Below are 16,349 nucleotides of genomic sequence, written 5' to 3'. Positions count from 1 at the left end.
TTCCCTCTCCTTCCATCCCCTGTTCTTTTGCCTTTCCTCTGGTCTGTCTTCCCCTGCTTTCCACCTGTCTCCCCCTGTCCTTCCCCATATACCTCCCTTGTGACGCACCCAGGGAGGGTTTTTGAGTATCCAACCCCCCCTCCCCCCGATGGAGCAATGTTTTATTTCTGAGGCGGAGACAGCTTTGTCCTTGTCTCTACACTGTATGCGATTGGAAGCCTCAATATACCCTTCCACCCTTTCTTGTGGAGCACACTGGAGGGAAGACGGGGGTGTACACGGGGGAGTACACAGAGACCCCCTCCAGATGGATTTTTTTTCTTCTTGGATGGAGACAGCCTTGTCTCTATACTGGCCACGATTGGAGCCCCAATATGACATGATTCCTCCTGTCCTTCCCCCAGTTACTCCCATTGCCCCCTGTACTTTCAATAGCATTGTCCTCCTTACCCTATGTTTCATGTCTGCACTTAGTCTGTTGTTCTATTTCCATATATGATTTGTTTTTTTATATAATTTATTATACTAAATATTCAGCACTGTACAGTAGAGACTGGTGGAGCTTTATGTATGGTTAAGAACTCTCTGTGTGGCTTAATAGTCACTCTCACATTCCACTGTGCACCTATTGTGACCAGCACCAATAGCAATACCAATATCTTATAAACAAACAATGATTATGATGATGATAATGGTGATAAAGAACTTGGTCCATAGGGACAGTGAAGTCTGTACTCCAATGTCACTGAAGATAGGCAGAGAAGTCGTTCAGTCAGATACTCCTCCCCCGGCTCTGGAATTTGCTGCAATCATTGTCTGTTTTTACGGTATGCAATCAATCACTATGTTGACATTCATAATGTCGGCACCACGATGGTTAAAAAGTCGACATCTGGCAAATGTCAACATGAGCAGAATGTCGACATATGAAATGACAGAGAAAATATTGACTTTAGTATTAGAGGTTGAGGTTAGGGTTAGCTGAAAAAGATATTGCTGACATTCTGACCATGTCGACATTATAGCAGTGGAAAATGACATTGCAGTAAGCAGACGTCTTGATGACCGATTAGCTCCTCTGTACTCCCATCATGGATGTGCCTATGACCTGTGCCATTTGCAGAATAGGAACCAACAGAAGACCAGCTGATGCGGTTACCCACATTCACCCCACGTCTGCTCATTGAGGCACAATCCGTAGGCTACATTTTAATTTAGATTCCACCTGTAGATTGATTAATATTTATTGTCATCCACTTCAAATAAACAAAATATATTTCCTCTCATATTCGATACTAAAGGTTGTGACGTGATATCTAAAGAACCAGGATAGAGGTCACAATGGCTGAAACTTCCACTGTATCCATCTGCCCACTAGTGGGAATCCTGCTGCCAGAGTCGCCGCTTGACTACTTTTATTGTCTGGAGCCACGGAGCAGTAGAGTGGGGCCCCGTTGGAATACATCACATAAGAGAGCCTGCCTATCATGGTACGAAATACGCCTAGATTCCTGTAGCGCCTGTCTGTGTACCCCATGCGCATTTCTGAAGACTGCTCACTCACTACCCAGGCAACCGGCGGTCCTACGCCTCCTTTTCTGGCACACACGCTGGGGAATGTTTGGATGCACCGTCTCACGTAGCGTTCACTGCGTTCATTTCCACCGAGTGCCCAGACTGCATTAACATGGCATGCTTCATCAGGCTGGAGTGTGGAAAACTGCAACTCGCTGTGTAAACACAGAGATCAAACATGAAGAATTTAAATTAATAGTCAGCAGTGATAATCGAACTCGGGAGATGCATGAGTATTTTGACGTATCCTTGGCTCCATACAAAAAGCATATAAATCACTATCTACCAGTGGCGGCTCCAGAGGTGAGCCTGCAGTGAGGTCCAAAATTCAAACAGGGGAGCCACACCAACTGCCACTCCAAATGCTTCCAAACATTGCCGGTCAGGACTAACTGGCAGTTGGTGTGGCTCCCCTTTTTGAACTTTGGACCTCACTGCAGTCCCACATCTGGAGCCTTCACTGATACCTACATATATCCAAATATTACATACTATGGATTTGAAAGAGAAATATAGTTGTATACAGCGGGCGGCTTCTATCGATAAGTACCGGGGGGCTGCCATCATGAAATGTGCGCGTGTACGGGATCGCGATCCCATACATGTGCACAAATCAACCATACTTCTAGGGTCTGCATTAGCTTCAGGCACTAGAAGCCAGATAGAGCTGCCACTATAGCTGGGTAGTGGCATCCCATTGCAAGCGATCTCTCTGCTAATTGCAGTCTGGACTAGCAGTACCAGGGGGAGAAAACACCTCCCCTTTGGACTGATTGTCTGGCCATGATTAGCAGGGACCGCTGCTTATAGGAAGCTACTTCCACTGCTAGCCAATCCCTTTGGGTGGCGGATTTTACTATCAGGGGCTGCATATCAGTAACAACAGAAACAGGAAATGAGAGAGAAGGACTGATATTCTATAGCTTTAGGATAAAAGAAAACTCTGAGATACTCTTGTTTGTGTAGGGTATCTTGTGTGCATTTCAACAGAAGATTGTACTGCACAAAGCGAATTCCAAGTGTCTATGGATATGAAGACCAACATAGATCAAACCTTACGACCAGACAGGTAGAATGGGGAGGAAAGCTCTTTTTTGGTGCTTGTCTACCTTAAACTGATACATATATATTATATATATATATACGAGGGTGAGTCAAAAATATCCACACTCCACTTATATTAAAACTTTTGCTGGCCGCACTGTCTTATCAACGCTTTCCGTACTAGGACGTTGTCTCCTCAGCAGGTTTGAACGTGTTACGTAAGTTCATTTGTGACTGCAGTGAAAGAAAAAATGGCTGCCCCACATGTGATTTCTACAAAAGACGAGCAGCGTGCAGTGATTCGTTTTTTTTGTGGTCTGAGGGTGTGGCTGGTGCTGATATTTATCGAAGACTTATAGGGGAATTCAATATGAAACGTAAACTTCGCTGTCGAAGTATCGGGCGCGCGCCCGCTTATCCCCGTATTCAATATGAAACTAACGAAAACGGGACCTGGCGAAGTGGGATTTGCGTAAAGTTACGAAATTTTAATTCAAAAAATTGTAGGACCCCCCTAAAGTTGTAAAAACATGGGGGATCACTATGGGTACCCCCGTTTTAGCCTGTAAATGAAAGTCGGGGATTTAAATAGCCGCAGCAGGTGTTGTTTTTTACCCGACATTGAAGAAGTGATGCAGAAGAGCACTTAGGTTATTTTTTTCATTTTTTTAAGTGGTCCCATCAAATTTGGGGTACATGAAAATGGGTACTAGCATATTTTGATGTCCCTAAAGTAAGTTTTTAAAAATTCTGCATTTGTGCACCTGCCGCTATAATTCTATTCTAGAAAACACCTGTCGCATACTTGCAGAATAGCCCTGAACCTATTTCCCTATTGTTAAACATTTTTTTCCCATTTTTTTTTTTCACCCCAATTTTTAAAATAATTTTTTGGGGTGTCCCTGTTTTTTTTTTTTTACTTTTTTTGACACAGTTATTTTTTAAATGTCATTCCCAGGGGTGCAGGCTATTTTGTTTAAGCCTGCACCCCTAAACCCCAATTCTGCACTTTTTTTCGCCACCTATTCAGTGGTGAAAAGTTATCCCCGTTTTTTTTCAGACTTTTCGAACCTGCGAAAAGTCATTGAAATTGAGGGCCTGATTCAGAGCCGGACGCTATTTGCGGACAGTTCTGAAAAAGGGGCCGGATATTTAAATTAAGCGCTCGCTCTTTGCGGTCTGTTGACGCCTCTATGTCTGAACGAGCGAACGAAACATGCACTCGCTATTTTGAAAAAAACGCCCCCTGGCCGCTCGCATCATACGTCATCTCCGCTATTTATTAGATTAATCGAGTACATCGAAAGGCGTATGAACTGCTCGCTATTCTTGTGGTAGCATTTTCGTACCGCAATCATGCGAGCAGTTCAGGCTAAAGACAACCAAGTGACGTGGCCGATGACGCTGCTTTGTTAATTATGCACACCCTTAAAACACCCGTTTTGACCGTTTGGCACGCCTGCGTTCGGATCTCCACTCCCCGTTTTCAAGCACCTTCCCCTGTTACCACCCACAAACTCCTCATTCTGTCACTCAAATTAGCAGGCATTCGCTATATTGCAAGCACACGATTTCCGACCGCACTGACTGGTTGGCGCATGCGCATTATTATAACCCATACGCATGCGCAGATGTGCGAACATCGCTCAGAGCGAACGAGCGGCCGCTTACGAGCGGCTCTGAATCAGGCCCTGAATACGGTGTAAAACCAAAACCTGCGATAATGACGTCATAGGTGCGATAATGACGTCATAGGTGCGATATTAACGCAAAAAACTGAGTTTTCGCTCCATATTGAATTCCCCTATTAGTGCACAGTATGGAGAAAGTGTTTTGTCGTGAAGAAGGGTGTATGAATGGATAGAGAAGTTCAAAGAAAGTCGCACAAGTGTCAGCCATGAAAAAGGAGGGGGATGCCTGTCCACATCGTTTTGAGGAGGGTAAAGCATCCTTCCTAGAGTCCTGATCTTGCCCCAATGGACTATAAACTGTTTGGTTCCCTTAAAGAAGCCCTAAGAGGATGAAGATTCACGCCTGATGAAGAGGTGAAGACAGCGGTGCATTCGTGGCTCGCAGCTCAAACGTTTTTTAATGAAAGCTTGTTGACAGATGGACAAGGGCCCTCATTCAGAGCCGTACACTCTGAGCAGAGCGCACGCTCTGAATGAGGGCCGGGCTCCATTTTCATGGAGCGTCCTCCTGGACGCTCGTATAGCTGTGGGTCACCACCCACAGGCTATACGAGCGTGCTTTGTGATGGCCGCGTTGGTCGAGACCATCGCGACCATCGAAATTGCGAGCCGGAGCCTGCGGTTGAGGTTTTCAACCGCAAGCTCCGGAGTGATTTTGGCTCTATCAGAGCCAAAATCACTCCCACTGACATCACTAGTGATGTCAGTGGGCCGGCTTCTGACGGGAGGCGTTCCCGTGGGAACGCCCCCGTCAGGGAGGCACGCCCCCGGCACGCCCACCAAAGGGGGCGTGCTGTCAATCAACATTGACAGCACGCCCCCTTTGATCGGACACAACGAGCGAAGGACTTTCCTTCGCTCGTCGCGTCTGGCGCATGCGCACGATGGAGCTCCCTCCGTCGTGCGCATGCTCAGTGCATAACATCGACCCACTTGCGAGCGGACAGCCGCTCGCGAGTGGGTCTGAATCAGGCCCAAAGTGTATTGAGTATTGAGTCTGTTTAAATGATATATTGCTAGTATATACACTTTAGTTTACATGCTTTGGTTTTAAGCAACCTGGGTTCAAGCATATGAGCCACAGTATATTGTAAAATGTTTATATTATCATTAGGACTGACATTGTACCCTCAGTTTATATAAGATGTTGCTCTATGATATATACTAGTTTGATGATATTGGTATAAGTGTATACTTATGTGTTTTCTATTTATATACTGTCTGATATTGTTTGGAATTGCTTTAGATAGTTATGCACTCTGGGTGCTTTGTCATATAAGATGGTGTTTATTTGTTTGGCACACATATATGTGTGTTTGAATATATGAACACCTGTTTGGTAGATATATAGGTTCATGTATTTTCAGATTCACATCAGGTGCTTGCATGACCATGTATGTATGTGTTCACATATATGGGTATATACATGTACATTTATATTTGCATATATCTTCATTTGTTCTTTATAGGTGATGTTAACACGTCCATATCCTCATTGTGCCAGGCAGCGATTCTGATACAGTATGTTGAACATACATATGATTTTGACGTATGTAATGATTATTTGCTCATTATCTTGTAGGATGGGGCCAGATAGACATTGTCACCATTTCACTTATTATGTTTTTTTGTTTATTCATTTGTAGATCTATAAACTTGTGATTTGAAAGACACTAGTCTTGAAAAAGGTCATAAATTGGACCGAAACGTCGACACAACCAAATATGGTGTCTGACTTTAACGTCTAAAAGTTTTTTGAAGAAAAATGTCTCAATAAAATCAATAATTTTTAAGTGAGTGCCTTCATCTGAGAAATTCACAGATATTTCTTATATTTTGGAACCCAAGGGTTTGGAGAGCACCCTGAACATATAACTTTTTAAGGTGCTAGTGCAGTATATTGGACTATATATATATATTATATATATATGGAGGCTGGAGTGAAACCTGTGTGTTCTGCATTAGTAGTGGAGGTATGGAATTCCAGGTTTTCACAATTATACAGACCCAGCTGGAATAATCACTGGAGCACAGGAAGGGTTTAAAACTCTCACACACCTGATGCTCCTTGCTCCTGATGCTGGATAAACTGGCCAGGCGATAGGCCGGGAGTGGTGGTTAGTATTAGGGTGCCAGGACCTGGAAGGTCCACAGATATTGTGACTGCTGACCAGGGCTGCCATCAGAAATTATGGGGCCCGAGACTGGCAAAATAGACATGGCCCCCACCGGGTAGGGGGGGAGGGCGTGGCAGAGGTGGGTGGAGCTACAACAGGGGCTGGTACACCAATTTGTTTAAAAAGCCAGTGAAAAAATGCTGTAAAGCAACGTTGATTTCTGATTTTATATTAAATATATATATATATAAATACACATACAGTATATGCCAGAACCACATAATACATTGAAAAAGTCAGATCCTGGATCCACATATCATGCCAGAGAGGGCTGGCAGGACTAGGAGGGAGACATAGAAGGCTGGCTGGACTAATGGGGGAAGCACAGTGTAGAGAAGGCTGGCAGGCTGGACAGGGAAGGCTGGCAGGACTAGGAGTGAGACAGGGAAGGTTAGCTGGACTAAGGGGGAAAGCACTGGAAAGGGAAGGATGGCTGAAAAGGAGGGGGAGAGGGAAGGGACTGCTGGCTGGACTGGGAGGGAGCACTGGGCTAGTGTACCTGTAGAATTTCTTCAACTGGCTGCACCAGCGCAGCCAGCCAACCAGGATCAGAGCCGAGAGAGAGCCTGGGTGGATCTGGCAGCAGTGTTACATCGGTGACGGCATTTCAAATATGGCGCCTGCTGCGAGCCAATCACAGCTCGCGGACGGGCAGCCAATCAGGAACGGCCGCTTCTGATAGGCTGCCGTCCCGCAAGCTCTGGCCAGCTCGCGGCTGGCACCATAATTGACATGCCGCCGGCGGCCCTGTAATTATCAAATCAATTCTAGGTTGCTGCCAGCGCAGCACCGCTGCGTCCGGGCCCCCCTCTCCTTCAGTTCTCTCCGGGCCCGGGACTCGAGGCCCGGCGGTCCCCCCCTGATGGCGGCCCTGCTGCTGACTGTTAAGCACAAGGAGTGCTAGGACATTTACTTTTATGTTTATTTGCTTATTTTCTTTTATGTGCCTGTGTGCATCTAGGTAGAGCCGTAGCTAGACTTTTTGGTGCCCTGTGCCAGAGACAGCATTGGAGCCCCCCTCCCCCCCTTTTTTAAATGGGGACATAAGATAGTGCACCTGTAAAAGGGCCATGGCCTAATGGGGAAGGGCCAGGGAAGAGATATGGGAGGACAGGAGATGCTGGGGATAAAAGAAGAGGAAGCTACAAGTGAAAATGATAATAAACAGGAAAATTGGCAGCCCAAACAGCGCCCCCTGCCCTGTGGTGCCCTGTGCCATGGCACTGGACGCACTACCCTAGTTACGGCCCAGTATTGTAGGCCTATGCTCACGTATGCTAAGGTGCAGTGTTTGCTGCTATTAAAAGACACTGCTTTACCAAGTACCTGCCTGTCTGGAGTCCTCGTTTCTATACCCCGTGTTACAATATATAATCCAAAAAGTCCGGCACTCAAGCAGTACAATATGAAGTAAATGCCCAGGTGCCTTCCTTGAATAAGCATACAGACAGACTTTTAGCCAAACACAGCACACAATGTCACAGCATGTACTGGACCATGATGATTGGTGATCATCGATGTCCCCGATGTGATCCATTCAATTCTGGGATTGTAATAGTTGCCACAAGTACATGTTTTTTTTCGACTATTAATAATGTCCATTCTGCTGCCGACACCAGTAAAAGGAAACACCGTGCAATGGCAGTAACAAACAAGCAATGGTTAAATCATTGGTTACTTTGCAATGGCTACATGCCATCATTAGGCATATTACTATGACTACAACACCACTATGGATCATTATTTATATATTTATTACCAGTTATTTATATAGCGCACACATATCCCACAGCGCTTTACAGAGATCAGGGATCCATGTAACAATGACCACACCATATCAGGCTTGCCTACCCTCCCGATTTGGCCGGGAGCCTCCCGATTTTCGGGTGCCGCTCCCGGCCCCCCGGAAAGGCAGGCAAGCCTCCCGGAAGTCCCTGACCCTCCCTACCTCCCTCCTGAAACAACTAGAAACCCCCGCAGCGAGGGGGCCGGTGACGCGATTCGCGCTGAATCACGTCATCGTGGCCCCGCCCCCTGCTTCACAACACTGAAAATAACGGCATTGTGAAGAGGGGGCGGAGCCACGATGACGCGATCATGCGGCCCCGCCCTGGCTCCACCCCCAATGGGAAAAACCTGACCAGCCGTGCCCCGGCTCCGCCCCCAATGGCCGGCCCCGCCCCACGCTGTTAGCCGACAATCAGCTCCCTCCCAGAAGGCTGGAGCTGATTGTCGGCAAGTATGCACCATATATTAGATCAAATAGGCACTTTATTAAAACTTCTAAGGGTATTATTGTCAAAAGATGCAGACTGGGAGATCATTCTGAAAGACTTGTATTATGGACGCCATCCCTTTCATTGAATGTGGTGTAGTAAAATGTATTAGTTGAATGTATGAGCCATTATGGTTGCATTTCATTTAAAATCAAATGAAACTTGAGATACACTGGTTAGAGGTCACCGAGGCCAGGGGAATACACAGGGTTTTAGAGAGGGACATTCAAATGCTTAATTTAGGAATAATGCAAATAAATAAAAAAAATTAAATATGGTTGCGACAAAAAAAAAAAAGCATGACTAATAATTTGTGATACAATACCACACTGCAATCTTACAAATACTTAAAATTGGTAGTATAGGCAGCACAGACATAAAAATATATCCAGAGGATACAGGCAGGATGAGCATTACGATGGGGAGGTTCCTACCTGTATGTCACCTGATAACTACTTTGGCCTGAGGGATATTCATAATTTCATATATGCACATGAGCTTGTTTTAGAGTTGGACATAAAACATGTGACTTGTGTAATACATTGAGCATTTGCTTTAGTTGTGGCGGTATTTGCAGTCATTAACGCCCCATATATGGGCCTGATTCAGCTTGGATCGCAGTTGCTAATGTGCATACAATCGGACGAATGTTGCGTACTGTGCATGCATCGCAGTGCGCTTGTGCGGACCGGCCACTGCAATAGGGACTGTGGGCCTGATTCAGACCCGCTCGCGAGCGCACAGCGCTCGCAAGTGGATCGATGGTCTCCCACTGTGCATGTGCACGCCGGAGCCGGCTTCGGCGTGCGCATGCGCGAGACCCGGCCCTACCACAAGGGTCTCGTCGCAAGCCCCGATGGTCGTGATGGTCGTGACCATCGCGACCATCACCTGGCCGCTCGCTAGAGCTGTGGGTGGTCACCCACAGCTTAGCGAGCGGCCCGGAGGCCGCCTTTAAAAAAAAACAGGAACGCCCTGATTCAGAGCGACAATCGCGATCATCACCTGGTCGCCCGCTAAAGCTGTGGGTGGTCACCCACAGCTTAGCGAGCGGCCAGGAGGCCGGGTTTAAAAAAAAAAAAAGCAGACACCCTGATTCAGAGTGAGCGCTCGCTATTTGCGAGCGCCTCTGAATCAGGCCCTCATATCGTGCAACTGAAGTAAGCAATTCCTGAGTGAGGTCTGACCTGCCTTAACTGCATATGGGTCCGATGTTACTCGATGTTACCGATTGTTTAGTTGTTGTCAAAGTATACGGATGTGAGTAAGGGGAAGTTGGCTGCGATCGCGATGTCCGGGAGTGTGCAGGAGTTCAAGGGAAATCGTTAATGAGATTGCATCGTTAACTACATCGTACCATGTGTACCCACCTTAGGAGATGCATCCAATTTTGGAAGCTTATCTTTGTGTGTCCGTTAGATCTGGTGTAAGTCTCCATGTAGATGATGATGTTGACGAGAGCCAAATTGGACCAGTTCAACATCACCTGAAGGACATCATTTTTCCTTACTTACGCACCAACAGACCAGGGTGGAAAGTAGTGGTATGGGCACCCTCTAAGGGAGCAGGGACCAGCCAGGAAGACACAATACAGGATGGCTTAGCACAGCCTCTGTAAAGGGCCCATGTATTAAAAATGTGGCGTTGTCATGCCCCCACATATATTGTTACACCCCATCACCTTTGTACAGGGGCTAACAGATCTCTTAGTGAGCCTGAGAACTAATCATGTAATTGAAGGACGAAAAGGGATACTGTCCAAACAGGACGTCCCCTCTGTACATGGCTGCACATATATAAAAGTTGCCAAAATGTTACAGTTAAACTATAACTATATGAAAAAGAGAGATTTCATTTATACTTGTGACATCATTCTGTGAACCCCTTTGTTCTGTTTTATCCAACTTAGTATAGTCTTGTATGTCTTGTAGGGATTATTATACCTTATTGTGAAGTTCTTCAGTTCCTCTTTGTCTATCCCATCCCTCATGTATAACAGGATATTTCTTGTATGCATTTCACTTCCGTAAGTGGAACTGACCTCTTCAAGCACCTTCCCCAATTGTGGCTGGCAGCCTAGGATAGGTATATTGATAAATCAGTAAGAGGAATACACTAAGTTATTTACATTAATAAGTATTATTATTAGGGCTGTGCAGTTTCCTAATCATTATCCCACTTCCGCAATGATCATGGATGGGATGGATAATCGCAAAATGTTCAGAGACATAAACGATATTGCCTGATACCTGTATGTACGTCTATGAAAAGTGGGTAAGGTAGTGGTCTTTCTATTCAACTTCCTATTCATCTAACCCTCTGCTGTTATTGGCTGAGGAATTCTAGTACTCTCTACCATGCAGCTGTCTTCAGTATATCAGAATTGGGCAGATATAATATGTCATGAACACAGGGGTGTGTTAAGAAAGGAGGGGGCCTGTGTACAGTCTCCATCTGGGCCCCCCTCCCAGTGCCGGCCCTAACCAGTTTGATGCCCTAGGCAAGATTTTGGGTGGTGCCCCTAGCACCATCATTAGTTCCGCCTCTAACCCAGCACCCCTCTCCCATCACAGCACCCATCAACCAGTAGTACAGATCACAGCAGCAGCCAGCAACATCCATCACCCCTCACCCATTGCAATCCACATCCACAGAGCTGTAACTACACATTTTAGTGCCCTGTGCCAGCAAGAGCATTGGCGCTCCCATTCCCCCTGTTTTTCTCCCTGTAGACAGGCCCAGGTTCCTGGACTCCACAAAGGTCCATGGGTGGAGGAGCTGCTGTGGCTGGTTATGCCCAGCAGCCCTCCTCCAGCGGCTGCCAGCTGTATGAGCTGCTACCCGATCAGAGCTGAGCTAGAAGCTCCAATCGCATTAGGACATCAAGAGCAGAGGTGTGTCCACCTGTCCTGGTCCCATCATTGCCCACTGTCAACCTGAGTTGGCCCTAGGCTTGGAATGCATGCCCCTTGGCATTTGAAATGCCCTAGGCATTTGCCTAATTTGTCTATGCCTAGGGCCGGCTCTGCCCCCTCCTCTCTATCCGGCGGCCAGCAGCACACTGAGCGCAGTACCGCAGCAGTAGACTCTGGGCACTAATCTGTGCCCAGAGTCTACTGCGCATGTGTAGGTCACCGGAAAAATGATGCGGCAGCCATTTTTCCGGCGACTTCCCTACTGCACATGCACAAAACACAGGGAAAGCGGCCGTGGTGGCCATCTTCTGGGTGATTTTCACAGCGCTGATAGTGTCGACGTGGGATTCCGGAGAGGTAAGTATTAGAAATATGGGTGCAGTGTGGGCCGTCCTGGAAGCAGGGGCCCATGTGCCCTGCACACAATCACAATAGATATGCCCTTGCATGAACATCTCATTACTGTAGCAGAAGGTCTGGCAACATGAACATTCTAAATTAATGGTTTCTTAAATGGCAAGTGAAGAAAAGAGACATTAGTTGATGACCACTAACTGTAATTGACAAGGAATAGGGAACAACAGATAGAAGTGGTGGTAAGGGGTAAATAGGTCAAAACCTTTCTTGAAACATTAAAACACCCCCCCAATTTACCAAAACCACACCGATCAACCCAAATCCCAATGGTGAGTATTAGGGTTAGGTTTAGCGTTAGGGATTGGGGGAAAAGTTAGGGTTAGGCTGTAGTAGGGGACGGTGAGGGTTAGACTGCCAAAGAGGATGGTTAGGGTTAGACTGCGGAATGGGTGGGTTAGGGTAAACTTGTCGGGATCGTGCTGTCAGGATGGTCACCATCGGGATATCGTACCCAACCGGTTAACTGGCCTGGTCTTAGTACAACTCTGGATTCATTACTTTTCAAAAACTACTGTCCATGGAGCACTAAAAAATGGTTTGAATAGTCTCTTGGGTAACAAGTATTATTACATGTGATAATGAATAAGGATGAGGGGTGTATTAGTCCCTACAGTGTACTGCAAAACAAGACTGAATCTCTACCTTAAAAAGACTTTCACATAGAAAAATGACTCTGGGTATAGCCACGCAGATAATTCACATGTTTAGTGGACAATGACCAACTATGGAAGGAGGGGGGGGGGTTCTCCCTCTTTCCATAGTTGAAAAACTAACAGTAGGCCGAAGCCCTGTACACACTGTGCCAATGCATCTTCCAACGGGCAGATCTGTCGACACAGCGGCCGATCAGGTAGGCTATACAGGCTTACCAGTCGGTCACTTTATGTGCATTCCATGACATCACAACTGGAATTGAATTCACATGCCCACCAAATTTAACTGTCAGTCACCAGCAGCAAGTGTATGGGCGTTTGGCAGACTGCCTGTACACACAGCCAGATGCACCATAAATCAGCAGATATATCAACCTTCTGCTGTGCTGCAGAGCTGATGCTATATGTCTGTCATTGACGTCTTTCACAAAGATATCGGTGTGCTCGTGGTATATCGGCCATTCGATTGAACGGCTGATATATCGCCCAGTATGTACCCAACTTTAGAGTGACTTTATGTATATCTCATCATCATAAGGCAATAGATGAGATTTAGTGGCGGCTCCAGAGGTGGGTTTGCAGCACAGTCCAAAATTCAAATAGGGGAGCTACACCAACTGGCACCCCAAACGTTGCCACAGCAGCAACAGTACCCAGAAACAATGGCAAAGAGATAAGAAGGTCAGCAGAAATCAGTGTCTGGACTATTTTCCTCTTGGCTGGATCTGTTCTCCACCTGTTTCTCTGCTGATGAAAGAGTCCCACTGGGACGAGAAATTTGCTCTGATAGCCTGGCGGTTAGCTCTACCAATCTTGTAGCTCTCCCTGTTTCATTGGCAGCTTTTTTTTTTAAAAATAAACTGGCAGCTTTGTCTGTAAAATTTGTATCTCTGCCAATATACTTATTAGTATTTGATTTTCTGGGACCTGTATTTTAATGGATGGTGGCAGGAAAGTACAGGCGTAAAGGTTTTATGGTTACTTGGGCACCCAATGTTAGTGTGACACTATTATGCTGTTAGACTTCCTGAACTTGATCTACGGCCCACTTTGCTGAAGCCACACCAGTTGTAAGAATTCTACCCAATGAACTGATGACAAGGTCTTTGTTAACAAACAGCTATTTACCTAAATGTTATGTTTTTGGTACCAGGAGAGGAGGCCACGTTTTCAAGCATCAGTAATATGTATTTCTTTTTGCTGTACCCATCTCACCTAGTATCTGTAACTCCTGCTTCCAGTTTACAGCCTGGGGATTTTGCAGCATCTGGTGTAGACTCAGTGGGTCCTTACTGAAGAGAAAGTACGTATTGGTGTAAGGATCCAGGGGATCTGTCATTTCCTAGGGAGAGATTCAGTTTTTAAATGATCACTAAAGCCCCCAAATAAAAATCATCCAATATAAACCATGCTGCCTGTATACATTGTTTAGACTGACTTCCCACTGCAATTCTGCTAAAAAGTATGGTATTACCACTCTACTCCATTATAATAGCTGAAGCTCCTCACATGTCTTTAGGACAGTATCCTATATAGGTCAAAAAGCTGACAGGATTATGAGACACTGAGGGCCTGATTCAGAGCTGAACGCTCTGACCAGAGCGCTCGCTCTGAATCAGGGCCCTCCTACCTGTCTTTGGAGCGGCCTCATGGACGCTCGCATAGCTGTGGGTTACCACCCACAGCTTATGCGAGCGTCCATGATGATGGTCGCGATGGTCAAAGACTATTAGAGCCAAAATCAATCCCACTGACATCATTACTGATGTCAGTGGGGCCGGACTCAGACAGTAGGCGGTCCCATGGGAACGCCTCCGTCTGGCAGCCACGCCCCCGGCACGCCCACCAAAGGGGGCGTGCTGTCACTCACCATCGACAGCATGCCCCCTTTGGTGTGAGACCCCGAGCGACGTATTTCTCGTCGCTCGCTGGGTCTCGCGCATGCGCACGACGGAGCTCCCTCCATCGCGCGCATGCGCATTCGCCAAACATCGACCCGCTTGCGAGCGAACTTCCCTCGCGAGCGGGTCTGAATGACCCCCTGAGTTCACTGTCGCTGTGTATGAATCCACCAGTGTATGCAGTGCACTGCTGCAAAACACATTACAGAGCTATCACTAACTGCCTGCTTTAGGAGAATATTTACCAAGGTGAGAGTTTTTAGAAGTGGATATTTTGGCCATAGCAAATCAGATTATGGCTATTATCTTCTAGAAGGTGCTAGTTAAATGTTAAGTAGAATCTGAATGGTTGCTATATGTAATATCTCCACTTCTAAAAACTTTCACTTTAGTAAATAATATATACTTTAGCATCACTATGATACTGCCTTGTGCAGGTACTAATGGAAACCATTGATATTTTTGGTTCATGGTTTCCTGCCATCAATGTAAAATACTGAAGACACAATAGATGGAGGCCATCGATTGCGAACTGTTCGATGGCCATCCCTACTGGATGGTACTGAATTAATGAACCATTGATACAAACCTCTTCCTTTTTTTCGACTTACCTCTAGTGGGGGGCGACATATGACAGAAGTGAACTCTGGCCACTGGTCCACCAGAACCTGTAGCCTGAAAGGGTTATCGTGGATGACATGATGCAAAGCCCCACACACCTGTGTGATGGACACAATGAGAAGACATGCAGATAGGAATCATTTGCTGTATTGTTACATACATATACTCCACAGAGCTTTAACATTTGGAAAACACAGTAATAAATCAAGTCGGAGTATTACTAGACAGATATGAAGTAAAATGATCCTGCTCCCTAGGATTCTATGCGTACTCCTTGGATAGGTCTTTTGAAAGTGTTACCGGTTTACAGCATTTGGTGAATTTCCAATGAAACTACTGCTTGTAAACCTGCTTTTTCTTAATTGCTTCTCTCTACGTCCAGATTTTGTTCTCCGTCTTTCAGTGGTAACTATCAGGAGGCATGTGCGCATCCCGATGTCATAAAGAAGTTGGATGATGCGACTTTACCATGGATAATACGAGCATGGTTGCACCAGGGATAGAACCTGTCAGTCTCCCCTGAAGAACGTAAGGAATCTGCAGCTTTAACATTACCTTTAATGACTCTGGAAAGCTGCTGACCAGTAGTCTTCTCAGAGTGGCAAGCTTTGAGGAACAGGTCAGGTAAAGCATTCTAGAAACAAAATAAAGCATGTTAAGTTTAAAAAGTTACATTGAATCAGCAAAGAGATGTACTTTTGAGATCAATGAAACTTGACGTATGTTCTCCTATGCACCATGGGTCAGTGTTAGCCTACAGGAGAAATGATTCACTTGGGTTACTACAAGAGATCTAGGGTGTGCACCTTGGCTCCATCTGATATTCACGGTTTTGAGATGGTCTGCATTATAAGGCAATCATAAATCTGGAGTATAGTCATGCTTGCAGACATTTTGGATGTCTTCTCTGGGAGGGGGGTGACAGGTGGGAGGTCATGGGACGTGGTGCCATGACCTCATCATCATAGCCCCAACCCCCTGCTAGACAAAGTCATAGTTCTTGGTATTGTAAAGTGTGTGTGTGTGTGGGGGGGAGGGGAGAGTCTTTGGTGGAGGAGCAGGGCCACAATGATGCAATT

The 16,349-nt window shown here is 46.1% G+C and overlaps 1 protein-coding gene across 1 annotated transcript; it reads right to left on the bottom strand.

Moving 5' to 3' along the window:
* Positions 1–1,336: 1,336 nt before the first annotated feature.
* LOC148502430 (glycine N-acyltransferase-like) lies at positions 1,337–15,903 on the bottom strand. The gene is made up of 5 exons (XM_088449821.1): positions 15,826–15,903; positions 15,261–15,368; positions 13,964–14,090; positions 10,707–10,839; positions 1,337–1,730 (listed from the first exon to the last, which is right to left on the bottom strand). Exons 1-5 carry the CDS (start codon positions 15,901–15,903, stop codon positions 1,337–1,339), a joined length of 840 nt encoding a protein of 279 aa, XP_088305947.1.
* Positions 15,904–16,349: the final 446 nt, after the last annotated feature.

Source organism: Taudactylus pleione, unplaced genomic scaffold (genome assembly GCF_031769625.1).
Source record: "Taudactylus pleione unplaced genomic scaffold, aTauple2 ptg000497l, whole genome shotgun sequence".
Classification (NCBI taxonomy): domain Eukaryota; kingdom Metazoa; phylum Chordata; class Amphibia; order Anura; family Myobatrachidae; genus Taudactylus; species Taudactylus pleione.
Note: the sequence above shows the minus strand (reverse complement) of the source record. Positions and strands in the feature narration are given on the sequence as shown.

Coding starts and splice junctions, on each gene's coding strand:
- LOC148502430 (XM_088449821.1), bottom strand. CDS start 15,903: ATGCTTTACCTGACCTGTTCCTCAAAGCTTGCCACTCTGAGAAGACTA. Junction 15,369..15,825: donor GCTTTCCAGAGTCATTAAAG/GTAATGTTAAAG, acceptor TCCATCACACAG/GTGTGTGGGGCTTTGCATCA. Junction 10,840..13,963: donor GCAGGAGTTACAGATACTAG/GTGAGATGGGTA, acceptor TACCTATCCTAG/GCTGCCAGCCACAATTGGGG.